The sequence below is a fragment of the Solanum lycopersicum genome, chromosome 1 (genome assembly GCF_036512215.1).
Source record: "Solanum lycopersicum chromosome 1, SLM_r2.1".
In the NCBI taxonomy this organism is placed as follows: Eukaryota; Viridiplantae; Streptophyta; class Magnoliopsida; order Solanales; family Solanaceae; genus Solanum; species Solanum lycopersicum.
The window spans coordinates 89,725,215-89,740,223 of NC_090800.1; the positions used below are offsets into that span (position 1 = coordinate 89,725,215).

The following is a 15,009-nucleotide window of genomic DNA, read 5'->3' on the forward strand; positions in this document are numbered from 1 at the left end:
CCTCTATGATCCTCATTTATATATATATAGATTTTAATTCATATTGTCAGAAATTTAAGAACATAATTTTTTTATATTCAAAACGAACAATTTTTCTATCCTGTTCGCATTAATGGTGAAATTAAAATAGTTAAAATCTGCAACAATTTCAACTACTATTATCTATAATTCCTCTAATTAATCACCTATCAACAACAATTGGTCCCTTTTTTTCTTCATGAAAACATCCATCATGTGGTAAGTTATATATATACATATATATAATACTTGTTATTACTAATTAAGTTTTTCTATTTAAAAGACTGTTAGTATTTCTTTTTATAATTTTATTTATCTGTGGGGGTGCATATTTATATTGCATAAAAAGATTTTTTTATTTTGCTATGTTATATGCATCATTTTATTTTAGATAAAATTTAGTTGAGTGATTTTACTAATACATAAGTCTAAGTTGAGTGATTTTATTCATACAAAATAAAATTAATAACTTTATTAGATAAATTTTTAAAATTGAGTGATATTTTAAGATATTATTATTACTTGCTTTCCAAATATATTGTTATAGCACTCTAGACTTCAAACATTTCATACGCAAAATCACTCATTTAAAATAAAATATTATTATATTTAACACATTATTGGGATCCATGCTTGTGAAACGTGCAATGAATAATACCGTATCAATTTACGTGTATATTTATGAATTAAAAATAAATATACAATATACAATAAATCATGGACGATCTATGAGACATTATCTACTTATTATTATAATTAATTAAATACTGACAGAAAATTTATTATTTTTATTTTGTAAATGTTTCATTGTTTTATCTTTTTTAAAAAGGTGGAATTGGAAAAAATATATATATTTTTAATATAGAATGGGTATACCATTTGTTAAAGAGTCTTCGTGGTTTGATAAATGATGCATATTTAAGTTTTTTATTGATTGATTAACAAGATCATCATTAGGATCACGAAGTGATACCAAATAAAAAATAAATTTCATTTTTCTAGTTTTGTGTCATCTAGAAGAATAAAAAAAATAGGTTATTTTTTTCTCCAAAAAATTATGTAATATTTTTGAAATTAAAATAAATTATTTTTAATATTTTTTTAATTAACTAAACTATTGATTTGTTAACAAAAATAATATATACACTTGCCAAACAACAAGAGGTTAATGGTTATGGTATATATGTGCATAAGGGAGTCGATCAACTCTATCGATTATTAATTATTTGTCTACATTTAAATTAACACATATATTAAAAATAATAATTTATTTTATCCTTGTAATTATAAAATGAATGAATGAAAATTAAATTTTTTATTATACTTATGAAATTGGATGAATAATCAAAAAATGGAGAATTGAAATAAATGGCAAAATGAGTTTGTATTGAATAAAACCCGCAAGTCAGCGTAGCATTTATTTTTGGCAACCTACCAATTTCCTACACCTTTCTGAAATCCTTGTTGAAACAAATTGGTTTTCGCTTTCTCTTCTATAAAAGGAGAGAAAGACACCAAACTCCTCTCCATTAATCTTCTTTCAGATTTCACCTTACCCACAACATTCATGGCTTCCATCAACATTTCTTTCCCTTCAACAACATTTCACAGTCGATCACAGTAAGCTTTTACTTTTACTCTTTTCTTTTCAAGAACCAATCTCTTGATTTTAGGTTTTGTAGTGGATTCTTTATTTTCACGATGGGGGTATGTTTGAATTCACCGTGGATGCAATTTCTTGAAAACGGAAAACTTTATTTGACTTGGATTTGTACATTTCTTGTTTGAACTTTACAGAGTCGCACTTTGTTTTACAATTTTACTGATTTTCAAGATTCTTTATTTGAATTGGTGATGGGTTATTTAGGTAGTAGTAGTTTTATTGACATGTGTAGCATTCTCGATTCACCTGTTTAAAAATTGATTTCCTACCTTTCAATTTCTTAAAAATATTTGCAGGATTATGAGTTTTCCCTAATCTGCTAACTTTTCTTGTAGAGCGAACTTCAAGTTGTTCAGTGGGTTGCATTCTGGAGATGTAGTTTCTCTTAATGGGGTCTCGTCAGGGTCATTCATACGGCTTAATGCTAGACCACACTTAACCATCAAGAGTGATTTCAAGATTACTTCTGCATTGTTATCTGGTGAAGGAGACATCCGATTTCAATCCAGGGGAGAAAAAACTCTGTTTAGTAGCCTCTCTACAGGAACTGAGACTCAACCTGATGCTGTAACCTTTGCAACGCTAGAAGCAGATGGTGTTCCTACAACTAGTGGTTTTCTTTCAGATGACGATGAATGTGATTTGGATCGACCGACCGAAGGTTTTTCATCTGTTCCTGAGGCTATTGAGGACATTCGCCAAGGAAAGGTAGGTTCTTCTGAAAAGTCAACAAGAGTTTTTCTTATGTTTGTAAAAATAAACTTAAGTCAATCCTTATTGCAGATGGTGCTAGTTACAGATGATGAAGACAGAGAAAATGAAGGGGATTTAGTTATGGCTGCATCCAAAGCTACACCAGAAGCAATGGCTTTCTTTGTGAAGTATGGAACAGGGATAGTTTGTGTGAGCATGACAGAAGAACACTTGGAGAGGCTACAGCTTCCGTTGATGGTAAACGATAAAAAGAATGAGGAGAAACTTTGTACAGCATTCACAGTCTCAGTGGTATGTGTTAACTTGATTACTTACGTTTGCATCTCTTTTTGTAAGGGTGGAGTTGGGGGTGGTATGGGTGATGTGCAAGGGAACTTCCTTAATGGCAACCAGGTTCTCATTTCAGAATTTGGGATTTAGCATTTCTAAACCTGCCTGATACAGTCAAATTACTAAGTTGTTTGATAACTAAACCTTACCAACTAAAGAAAGAAGAAAAAAAGATGTAAGAAGTTTTCTGCTACAAATTCGTAACAAGAGTAAAAATAAAGCTGATTATTATTTAATGGGATGTTTTGTAAACAGAAAGAGTATTACTGTACCAAGTCCAACACTGTAATTGTTGTACAAGCACGCCTACTTGCCTTACCAATTATTCAATTGGAGGGTTACTCTCAATCGATGCTGGGATACTGTGTTCTCCAGGGAATATTTCAAGGATCTACTATCCAGTTTATGCTATTCTGGCAACTGTGTGGAATACGACTACCTTTATCTTCAATGTTTTACTTCTACGTTTAATAAGGGCTAAAACATAAATGAACATACCTGAGGCTCGTTTCTGAAAGATGTTCTAACATTTCATTCTTTTACTTTGGTTTCTGTGCCAAAAGATCTCCTGAAAATTATCTGTCCTGTGTGGTCCTTCTTGCTGCTAGTTGTCCTTTCAGCATCCTAGTCTTGTCTCCTGCTAATTGGATGCTTACGGAGCATTAATGGTAAATGAATCATGCAGGATGCGAAACATGGAACGACTACAGGAGTATCTGCTCATGATAGAGCAACGACAGTATTGGCACTTGCGTCCGGAGATTCAAAGCCTGAGGATTTCAATCGACCGGGACATATCTTTCCTTTGAAATACAGGGAAGGCGGGGTTTTAAAACGAGCTGGACATACTGAGGCTTCTGTGGATCTTGCCGTGTTAGCTGGCTTAGACCCTGTTGGAGTAATATGTGAGGTTGTGGATGATGATGGTTCCATGGCTAGATTGCCTATGCTTCGTCAATTTGCAAAAGAACATAACTTGAAGATCATATCAGTTGCTGACTTAATCAGGTGGTTAACAGATCTGCTTCTGATTTCTTTAAGAGTTGGTGTTATGCTACCAATTTCAATTAAAAAATTCTTTAAGAGTTGGTGTTGCTGACTAAGTTCTTTCATTGTTTATTGTTTTGTCATGCTTTAATGTGGTGATAAATACTTCTGATGGTTCTAAAGTGAGGTTTCCTTTTCTGAGTGGATCTATTTTTCTATTTAGCTTCTTCTTTCTTTTATCTACTGCATACTAGGTAGTTAACTTGGGAGATTGTGCAAAAGTCCATGCCCCTTATTCCTCAAGAGAAACCAACAGATGTGTTAAAGTTCTGATTTGATAATCAGGAGCACCCTGTTATAGCTTCCTAATTCTGATCTCCACATTCTATTTTTGGGTAAACCATTTCCAATATACTTCAGACAGTTCCCATTTAAGTCAATGATTTCCTTATATTGTGTAAGCTTACTTATCCCCGAAAACTGTAAGCTTAGCTCTCACTTCCAAGGATGAAGATAGACTTAGGCTTTTGTATCATTGGGATTCATGGAATCAATGGTGATATGAATCTTTTCAGTTACTGAACAACCAGACTACAAGAGATTGGAGATGCAGCAAGTCTTTGAAGAAACTTTATCTTCATGGGTTGTTGCATCTGTTCTTTTACTAAATTGTGTATGCCAACACATCCATGGGCTAACATATTAAGTCTAGTTTAGTTTTACTTGATCAAAAGGAGTCTACCCTTTTTTTTTTTTTTTCATTTCCTTGGCATTTTAGCTGCATTAATATCTTAAAACTCAGTAGATGTAACTTCCCTTGTCTTGCTTTGTCCTGCAAATGCTTGAAAGCAAGCATTCATTTATTGTTTTTACTACATTAGCTTTTTTACATCATCTGACAAGAACTTCCTGTTACAGATATAGGAGAAAAACAGATCAGCTGGTAGAGCATGCTTCTGCTGCAAGAATACCTACAATGTGGGGCCCGTTTACTGCCCACTGCTTCAAGTCAATAATAGATGGAATTGAGCACATTGCTATGGTTAAGGTGAGCAACTTTCGGGATATTCTCGCATATATCTTCGGCAGTGGTTTGACTACTCGAAGTCGTACATGCATTTCAGTTTGTTGTGTTTCTCTAATCACAAAACTAGATCTCTTATCTATTTGAAACACGAGGTTCCATCTTCTTCTTAAGTGGAAAGGGGAACGGGCACGTTTACTATTGTATCTTACATTACTTTACAGTTTGACATCCTTGGAGAATTTTATTAATGCAAACTATGGGCGTATTTGGCTTGACAAGTTCATTTGTGTTTGGTACTGATGTGGGATGAATTTGTTGAATGACCAGGGGGATATAGGAGATGGACAAGATATTCTTGTTCGGGTACACTCGGAATGCCTCACAGGAGATATATTTGGTTCAGCCAGATGTGACTGTGGATCCCAGCTGGCAACTGCAATGAAGCAAATTGAGGCTGCTGGCAGGGGGGTTTTGGTTTACCTCCGTGGTCATGAGGGTAGAGGCATTGGTTTGGGTCACAAACTTCGTGCTTATAATTTACAAGATGCTGGACGTGATACTGTTGAAGCGAATGAAGATCTTGGTTTGCCCGTTGATTCAAGAGAGTATGGGGTTGGTGCACAGGTAGTCACTTCCTATATAAGCGCTCTCTGTAACTTTTGTGTAAATCTTATATTCTTAAAGAAAAATTAATTTCTTCTTCTTCTGCAGATCTTAAGGGATCTTGGTGTTCGAACTATGAAGTTGATGACGAACAATCCTGCAAAATACAGCGGGCTGAAGGGTTATGGTTTGGCAATTTCTGGTAGGGTCCCCGTTGTTACTCCCATTACAAAAGACAACAAGAGATATTTGGAAACAAAACGAGCTAAAATGGGCCATGTATACGGCTTGAACCTTATTCGCCCGGCAACCAGCACCAGCACAACAAATGGTAAACCAAACTCTGAGAATACTTCTACTATAAGATGATCTGGTTGGCGAACAACTTGCTTGAGGAATAGCTATCACCTTTGACACATAATTCAAATATTAGTCATTGTTTATTGCTCCTCGTACCTAAATATTGATTTCTTGGTGCTGATTATTTATGGACATTCATTTTGTCCTTGAATGTTATAAGCATTGATGAGAAGTAATGCAATTCACCTTGTATCAAGTGTTAGTGAAAGAAAAGCCAACAGAGACTTTGCTATGACATAGAGTACTACTAGTGATGAATAAAGAAAACAAGAAAGATTAGTTTATATAACATAGTTCACCTTTTCCTTGAATGTTTTGCATTAGTTGGTTTGATTCAAACAAAGAGTACTACTAGTGATGAATAAAGAAAACAAGAAAGATTACATAGTCATGTAGTTCCGTTTTATCCAAATGGAAGGAATGCTACTTTGGAGGTGGAGAACAAAATGTCAAAATATCAGCATCATGTCATTCTCTGTCAAACTAACCCATGCTTCTACTCCATCACCATCCTTTGTGTCCATCAGAATAATGACTTCAATAGCATCAAAGCTCACCCACAAGGGCTTTCACCAACCAAAGTCAGCTTCATACCAACAAAATCCACACCAACTAGTAGAGCACGAATAAATGTCCATCTCGTCTCCTTGGCCAAGTATGTCTACAACTTTTATCTGATTGTTAACAACTAAAGAGAAAACATCATCATGATTTACCAATGTCTACACTTGTGTCCCGTATTGTATTTCCTACCAACTCATGATTCAACTCCTGGCTTCCCTCTAAATCAGCAATTCCAAACATGGTACAATTACCTAGAGCATGTTCTAAATATGATTTTCCTCTCAAATTAATAGGAAATATAGAAGATGAGTCCCTTGAATGTCCATTTTTGGCTGAGGAAAGGCCTGCAAGAACCTTCCATATTAATGACACAACGATCACCACTCGACAGGCTGGACATAATTTTTTACTCGAAGATGAGATTTTAGCAAACTCAGTGGCCTTGGAAAGCTAATTCAATTATACGTCATATCATAAGTCATGGGACACCTAGTTCATTTTGTGCTAAAAGTTATGACATTTGAAGTTGACCCAACAACATTTTCCCCCTAATTGACTCCTAACCTTCACCTACGGTCATACCTACGAACCGTAGATTGAACGACGGTCCGTGCTGGTTGTTCGTAGTTTGTGTCAGAGGTTGGGTAATGGGGTCTTGATCCACAGACATAGACTACGGATCATAGTCTGACTTACGGACCCTAGGTCTGTCCATGGGTCGAGACTTAGCCGATTTTTCTGAATTGTGTTTGGGATGGGTTGCAGATGTCAATTAAGGACCTATAGTACGAGACTACGATCCGTAGATGGTGACTGCACCTGCAATTTCTGAAAAACTGAAATTTAGTTTGTTTTGGATATGGGGTGTCACAACTACAGACAGTCCATGTATGTGTTTCAGCATATTTGGTTATACTCATTCTCATTGGCAGGGCATCAGTTTATAAGAAATATTTGCTGAAAACTCAATAACAAAGTAATCTCTTGATCCCACGCACTCCATGTGCTCATTTGAGTTTTCACATGATTAAATATATAAACACTATGTATAAATCGTCAACAATGCAGCTAACTCATTTCCTTACAAGAGGTGATCCCTCCACATTCACAGTTCAATTGAAGTAAGATATTCCGTTTCATCATATCATATAATTTGAATATATCTCTCTCCATAATTATAAAAACCTCTATAATTTGTCAAAACTTCTTCAACTCACCAAATTCATAAACAAGGTACTGAAATATCCAAAGGCAAAGTACCACAGGTCAAATAAAGCAATAATACTAATAACTAATTGTTCATTAATATAATCATCCCCTCACAAAGTACCAACAATTTTTTTTTCTTTTTCTTTTTACAAAATTTAAAATAATGGTTCTTTATTTGCAAATAATAAACTTATGAGTCAAATTATACATTTTAAAAAAATAAAATCACTACTTGAAATTTGAAACTGAAGTTCTGGTTCACATTTCATTAACAATTTAAAAGGTCAAATTTGAGCCATAAATCCAATGGCCAAATGCTCTCGATAATTATACTCAATAAACATTTATGTTCTTACATTCAAGTCCTTGCTGAAACAACTCAGCTAGCTTTCCATCCACTTTTGTTTCCAAGCATTCAACAGCATGGTCACTGCTATCAATAAAGAGAAAAACCTTGATCCTTGACAAGTCTTCCGGTAAGTGGATAAAACTTGGATGAAGGAAGTTCACCCTGGTCACCACAAACAAAGACTGTTTTACACATGAATTAATAAACGCCATATTTTCATCAACGGTATTTACAGAAGAGCTCATGTGAGAATACTTCAATCAATCATGGAGATACATGACACAGTTTCTTAATCTTGTCTCTCCTCTTCAGTATCATGCAAAAGAACACCTCGGACTCTGGCCCTGTAAACCAAGCAACTACTCATTGAAGTAACTCTTTTAATATCAATGCAAGGATAAGTTGATTTAACCTACCTACGATGTGCTGGTACCACACGGTTAGTCACCTTAGTAGAGGGAAGTTGAGCTGCTTGCTTAACTGCAATGGGTAAAGGATGAAAGAGTTAACAGATTAAACACAGTAATATCTACAAGTAGACTATAGCTGCAGCAACAATGATTGTTAATGGTAGAATCAAAATCCATTCATACATGTCAGTAGACATCACAGAAAGGATGTGAATTGTTCTCCGACAGAAGTACTCTATAGAATACTTAATAGAGAAGAAAAAACAGGATAATACAGGAAGTCTGGGATTGGCAAAAGGTATAGTCTGCAAATACTTCCAAGGAGAAAATTATCAAAAAAGAGCCTTTGATACAGAAATTTTCAGAAACTTATTAATTGCACTATCAAGTTTCTTTCGTCTTTTTTCCACATTACTAAATTAGCCAAGGTTTTGATCCCTAATCTAAACTCGTTGAAAAGATAGTTGAATCAAAATTCAATCCTGTACAGGCCTCAGATTTAAATTTCCACTACAAAAATAAAAATAAAAATAAAATAAAATATATATATATATATATATATATATTTTTTTTTTTTTCCTTCTTTACTATACCTGGAGACACAAGTGAACTACTGATGGTTGCAGTATCTGAGGCTGTTTTTTCAAACTTCTGTCTTTTGGAGTACAGAAGTGCATCTAGTTGCTTCTGTGCAATTTCATTCTTTTCCTGCCAAGTAAACAAAGCAACTATAAAAAACATAATGGCTACATGATAATAGAAGAGACAAAGGGATTACTTGACATTGTATCACTTGCACTGACTAATTGTACTCCTTACAGTCAAGCAAAACTTCTTTACATCCCAAGTTCTGGTTGTGGATTTTACATTCTGAGATTGTCATAATGTAACATGCATTTTCCTACTATTGAATGCTTTACCACGTATAATAAATCTGAACACAAAAAAGGCTACATAGGAAGCAGTTTTTTAATCTACAAACCAATTCCCACACTTCTCAATCACTAACATCACATCTACTGACTAATTTTCCAAGTTGCAGAGCTTGACAGGTTATGACCTGGTAAATACTGTGGTGGTGGGCAAGGTGACTACTCATGTCTGTGTGCTTTTGATGGGAGGGTGAATTATAAAGTACAGCAAGACGGATTGAGCAATCTGGTTTTTTTCCCCCAAGTGCAGTTAAGACAACACAGAGAATTCTAATGGAGCTAACACCCTTCATCTATTGGATAGTGAGCACTGATTTCATTTTTAAGAAAAAGGGATAAACATGTTCAGTCAAATAGCAAGGGACAAGAAGAAAAAGATTTTTGTATAACACAGACCAAAAACCTCGAGTTCCCCATGAATAAATGAAATTGCACGAGATGGAACAAAGGAAAATAAAAATAAGCATTTATTCACTTGTAAAGCAACTAGCACAGACAGTCAAATTTCACAAAAGTTTAAGGCTGATTGAAAATAGAATACCTTTTCATCAGATAAAACATTTGTCAGCTCACAGCATCGTTGTTTCTCTGCGAAGAGGACCGCAAGAAAATGAAATGCACTCTCAAAAAGAAAATCTATTGTTAGGCACATGAGGTCATCAAGAGTCAAAAGAAACTTGTAGAATTATTGGAGATTTGTTCACAAAACAGGGCAGAATAAGGAAAAAGTTAAGCATAGAAGTGATAACATTGAATAAGTTGAGGAAATAGTGCAAACTGCACCATTTTAGCAAATTCTTCCATGGAGGTTCTAAGATTGAACAAATGCAGAGGTGCAATGTGTTTACTTTTTTAATGTTAGACCTTTGCTGTAGGTGCAAAAGGGGGACTTGGAAAGTCGTATCCATGCTAGAGTGGTGATTCTGAAAAGAAAAAACTGCCAACCAGAGTATACTGATTGCCCTTTTGTTAGCAATCTAAGATCACTCTTCCAGAAAGCAAGAAGTGCAAAAACATGACAGAACTGTTGAGTTCTAAGCGAGTAGCGAAAAGTGAACCACACTCTTCTTCAAACTAAGGTGCACAATTTACAGAAAAAATAGAAAAATCACCTAACATATGAGAGTATAGTAAGTAAAAGAACTTTACAAGCAAATTAACATCAATATCCAATGTACAAGCGTGATAAAATTAACATTGACCCAAATGAAATATCACTAGAACGTTAATTCCACCACCTCATGCAAAGTCACCTTCAACAACTGAAGAAGGAAAAACAAAGAGATATAGACAGGTTACTGCAGCTTTTCTAGAAGAACTTAAAGAAGAAGCAGGAATGGGGCCTAACTGTCTAATCTTGAAATGGCACCACTGATGACACCAAAAACAGCTAGAAATACTTTCCATAAGCTTTACCCAATTAATTACAGGTATTCATCAATTAAATTAAGAACACAAACCATTACTCACGGATCAGGGTACAGACCAGCTTTAAGCAAATTATGTACATTTGTGAACGTTGTATAGAGCGCCAAAGAAAGATTTGCCATTGCCTCAGTTGCTGCAGTATCCACAAGTTTACTAAGTGATATAGCGATTCTTGGCATCCCCTTTGCTTTCTGGGCAACCAATTTTGCATGTGCAGCACCTAAAAGAAAGAGAGGGGAAGGGGGAATCAATACATTGAAACCCCAAACATTCAAAAAGTTCCAACTAAGAAACTCACCCAAATTCCAAACGATAAACAACAGATACAAAGGATGCAAGCTAATTATTATCATTGCATATAAAGAGGGTTGATAAGAAGATTACCTAAACCAATAATATATCTGTATAGTTTTTAGGACCCGTCTTAACAACTACAGTTCATATATTGGTAGACCTGACATCATAAAATTTAGAGCCCGTTTGGATTGGCTTAAAAAAGTAGCTTCTAAGTCAAAAATAAAAAAGTCAACCTAAAATGACTTTTAAGTCAAAAAATAAAAAGTAGGAGGGAGACTTACTTTTGGTTTTTGACCTTTTTAAAGTCATTTTAAACTTATTTTAAGTCGTTCTTTATTTGTTTCAATTTCTTTTTTTATATTTGCCAAACACTTTCAGAAGTCAAAAAATGACTTAAAAGTAGGTCTGACCAACTTTTAAGCCAATCCAAACACCCTCTTAGCCTCCCTTTGGAAGTTAAATTTATTTCACTAACACCAAGAAATATGAAAACACTCCGATGAGCATTGGTAAATTTTGTGGTTCAAGGAATATTGGCAGCATTGAATCCAAACTGTTTGAGCATAAATTGGGTCGTTGACAAGGATTATGGACAACCAATTTAGATTTATGTCTGATAGATCCCCGACAGAAGCAATATTTTTGGTAACTAAGTTCGATGAAAATTTAATAACAGAGGAAAATATATCTTCACCTGATATTCAATCACTCAAGAAAACATATGATAGAGTGACAAGAAAAAATCTCAATAAGGTGTTAGAGAAGAAAGAAATTCATATAAATTATATAAATTTCATAAAGGATACACACAAATGAACTATCACGAGTGTCAGAATAATGTAAAGAGACATGTAGGAGTTTCTAATAACCGTATGTTTACATTAGAGATCTGACTTAAGCCTGTACTTTTTCACCATTGTTTCAACCTTCAGAACGTCTCCAAAATTAAACATCAATTATATCGGAGATATGCTTTCTCATTTATCAAAAACCTAGGGCATATGCTTCTTGCTAAAAAGAGGAAAGAGAAAAGTAAATATTGTCTATACAAATCATACCACTGAACAAATTTGAAGAGAATAAAATTAAAGATCACCTCCAACTTTTGACTGTCCATCCATAACAAGCTTCACATCTTCAGACTTAACGGCAGCTATAAGGTAATCTACAAAGTCAGACCAAGAGCCTCCTATACCAGTTCTGTCCCTCTGTGTAGAATGATAAGAAACTAGTGACTTCGATTTTGAAACATAAGAACCAAACTTCGCTTAGATCCTCTAAAGAATGGAACAGAAACAAAAAGAATAAAATAAAAAAGATGTCAAAAGAAAAATGATTACAAATTAAACCACCAAAAAGATAGGCTAAACAAAGACAACCATGCAAGAATTAATTAGTCATAACTCATAAGTAGCATGTGAAATGTATGTTATATTCTCTTCTCTACCAAACAGCTTTTATTCCAGTAATCTAAAGAATATGTAAAATGTGTCCTGTCCATAGTTTCATCAATTAGTAATATCTGCTTCAAACAGTTTCAAAGGAATCAATTGATACGCCCCAAGTCATATTGTAGGCGTTTATGGAAATTATCAAATACCATTCAGTTCAATATGAAGTTAGGAGAAAGTTCAGTTAGGTTTCTTTTACTTTTATCTCTCTCTATCCCTCTTAAAGAAAGAAGTACAGTATAAGTTTTCATCCTAATCGCAGTACAAGCATCTGATAATTTGTTTGATTAAGCAATATTTCAAGTCTAATTGTTGGACTAGAGCTTAAATCCTCTTCATTTATTTTTTTTAAAAAGTAATTAAATTTCTCCGATTGGTCTTCCCTAAATCAATCCAGATTAGCAATTAGAGCAGAAAATCTAGAATTGAAATGAGATAGTTAAACTTTTGCAGGAGAAGGTGAGAAAATTCAAAGTGGAGGAAAGTAAGTCGAATAGGAGTGAGTAACAAGGGCAAACCATATCTTCAAGCTCCTGCGCAGACTTCAAAGCGTGCCATGTATTTGAATGGAAATCAGTGGCGCATACACAGAGGGTAGAGGGATCAGTTGACAATCCGTGGACATGAAAGAGGAAAGGCTTCAAAGGGGTTTTGTGAGGGGCTGACCACTCTGCATTTAGTCGCCCAAAAACTGGTTCCAATTCATCAAACCCCATTTCCAAATTTCTCTCGAAGAAAAGGGTTTTAGTAATTTTTATCACCGATACACAAAGCAAACTTTGCCTAGAGAAAGTAAGCAAAATTTTTGTTGTTTTCTTCAAAAACACAAGTCTATTAGGTTGTTATATACTGACTCGCTGATGTTCAAACTGGGTCATTTGCTGTTTTCATCCTATTTCGTGCTCAAAATAAATAAATAAAAGGCTTAATCATCTACCGCCCCGTCCGCATAATTCACTTAGACACTTCAACTAAGATTTTTATCTATTGAATACCTTTATCCTCCCAATTTGAACCATCTGAACATTTTTTGCTTACCTGGCACATTGTTTGTGTTTCACCCCAAAGAGGCGCGGGAGAGGCCTTTAGGTAGGCTTTTTTTAAGAAAAAATTGTTCTTTTTCTTCCTCCCTCTTTACCCATCACTTCCTCCACCACACTAGTCATTGCCACCATTATACATCCATCTTTTTCCTTATTTTTTCTCCGGATACTTCACTTCTATCTCTATCATTGTTTTTTGTTTCTCCATTGCCTTCTACCTCCATCATTTTTTTTTGTTTTTCTATTACCATCGTACTAGGAGAGGATTGGTGGTACCTTCACTGCCGCCATGGCAGCCACCATCATTAGAGAGCTTGAAATTTGAAATTTTTTTCTTTGTTGTTAATGTAGTGTTTTGGTGTTAAACTGATGGAGATTTGTGTGAATTTTGTTAAAGGACTTTTCTATTTATTTTTTATTTTGCTCACATTTTTGTAGGGTGTTCTTCAATCGAAAAATATAATCACCTCTGGAACTCAAAAAGAAATCCACTATTCATCGAAAACTGATTAATTTTTCGACGAAGTTCATCTTTTCGTCAAAAATGAAACGAGGAAGACAAGTTAAATTTTATTTTATTTTTTACCTATGGCCAACTCTTCCGTAACTCATCAAAAATAGCAATAAATCTTAATCCTTTTGCTTGAACTCTATGATGCAGATGAACTAAGAAGATTAAAAAAATAATAGAATATTTACAGAGAGGTTTGCCATGGGGGCTGGGGCACTATAGAAGGAGAGGAGTTTTGAACTCCATGGAATAGAAGGGTAGGTAAGCTATAGGATTTATATGATTTCTTTTTTAATTTTAACATAAAAATAATTTTTTTTTTTACTTTATAATATATTTTATATTAATTTTTTTGGACTCTAAAATACCAAATGTCAGTATTTAATTCGTCAAATTGCCATGTCATCGCGAGTGTATTTCACACACATTATACTTTTAGCTTATTGTCAAAAAAATGTTTAAATGGTTCAAATTTGGGAGGGTAAAGGTGTTCAATTGGTACAAGTCTTAGTTGAAGTGTCTAAATGAATTATGCGGACAACTTTGAGGGGCTATAGATGACTTAAGCCTAAATAAAAATTGCTCCCTTGGATATCTCATATATTACTCCCTTTGATGTATATTTCTCGCTGTTTTGTTGCCTTCTTAATAAATTGTATTGATTATTTTTTATTTGTTATGTATATGATCATTTGAACAAAAAATTTTTATTCTTTTAATGGTTTCTTTTTTTCCTTCTCATTAGGCTCTTCTAAATATGTTTGGTGTGAGTTATGACTATTTTCGACAAGCTTATTTTAAAGAATATAAAATAAAACTTGATCTAAATGAAAGTAATATCTTAAGATACAAAAAGTATGTCTATTACTCCATATTGTCCTTCATGTTTCAGGTTATTGCTAAGCGTTTCAGTTATCTAGGTTAGACTCATTTTTAATTTTTTAATATTCTAGAATTTTTTTTTACGTGAGTCTAGAATCCAAAATTTTAATCTATCCGTACATTCATAATGCAACAATTATACATACAAGGCTTTCAGAGAAGTAGTTTAATGAAAAATAAATTTTTAAAAGGGTCAAAAATATTATTTTGCTGTTTTTTCAAATTTATTTT

The 15,009-nt window shown here is 34.1% G+C and overlaps 2 protein-coding genes across 4 annotated transcripts; one reads left to right on the top strand and one right to left on the bottom strand.

Annotated features, from left to right (window-relative positions):
- Nucleotides 1–1,562: 1,562 nt before the first annotated feature.
- ribA (GTP cyclohydrolase II / 3,4-dihydroxy-2-butanone-4-phosphate synthase) lies at nt 1,563–5,872 on the top strand. The gene is made up of 7 exons (NM_001247847.2): nt 1,563–1,638; nt 2,017–2,389; nt 2,465–2,686; nt 3,411–3,733; nt 4,631–4,760; nt 5,067–5,363; nt 5,451–5,872. The coding sequence occupies exons 1-7, from the start codon at nt 1,586–1,588 to the stop codon at nt 5,709–5,711; spliced, it is 1,659 nt and encodes a 552-aa protein (NP_001234776.2). The 5' UTR covers nt 1,563–1,585; the 3' UTR covers nt 5,712–5,872.
- A 1,728-nt stretch (nt 5,873–7,600) lies between these two features.
- On the bottom strand, nt 7,601–13,231 carry LOC101255339 (uncharacterized). Of its 3 annotated transcripts, none has more exons than XM_004230535.5 (8): nt 12,861–13,231; nt 11,988–12,099; nt 10,653–10,814; nt 9,708–9,754; nt 8,828–8,942; nt 8,241–8,304; nt 8,080–8,168; nt 7,601–7,986 (listed from the first exon to the last, which is right to left on the bottom strand). In XM_004230535.5, exons 1-7 carry the CDS (start codon nt 13,056–13,058, stop codon nt 8,114–8,116), a joined length of 753 nt encoding a protein of 250 aa, XP_004230583.1. In that variant the 5' UTR covers nt 13,059–13,231; the 3' UTR covers nt 7,601–7,986; nt 8,080–8,113. The 3 variants fall into 3 exon arrangements, with proteins under 3 accessions (XP_004230583.1, XP_004230584.1, XP_025883825.1); XM_004230536.5 differs by having other exon boundaries at nt 7,601–8,006; XM_026028040.2 differs by having other exon boundaries at nt 7,601–8,168.
- Nucleotides 13,232–15,009: the final 1,778 nt, after the last annotated feature.

Coding starts and splice junctions, on each gene's coding strand:
- ribA (NM_001247847.2), top strand. CDS start 1,586: ATGGCTTCCATCAACATTTCTTTCCCTTCAACAACATTTCACAGTCGA. Junction 2,390..2,464: donor AGGACATTCGCCAAGGAAAG/GTAGGTTCTTCT, acceptor TCCTTATTGCAG/ATGGTGCTAGTTACAGATGA. Junction 5,364..5,450: donor AGTATGGGGTTGGTGCACAG/GTAGTCACTTCC, acceptor CTTCTTCTGCAG/ATCTTAAGGGATCTTGGTGT.
- LOC101255339 (XM_004230535.5), bottom strand. CDS start 13,058: ATGGGGTTTGATGAATTGGAACCAGTTTTTGGGCGACTAAATGCAGAG. Junction 12,100..12,860: donor CGCAGGAGCTTGAAGATATG/GTTTGCCCTTGT, acceptor CATTCTACACAG/AGGGACAGAACTGGTATAGG. Junction 8,305..8,827: donor TAGTTCACTTGTGTCTCCAG/GTATAGTAAAGA, acceptor TACCCATTGCAG/TTAAGCAAGCAGCTCAACTT.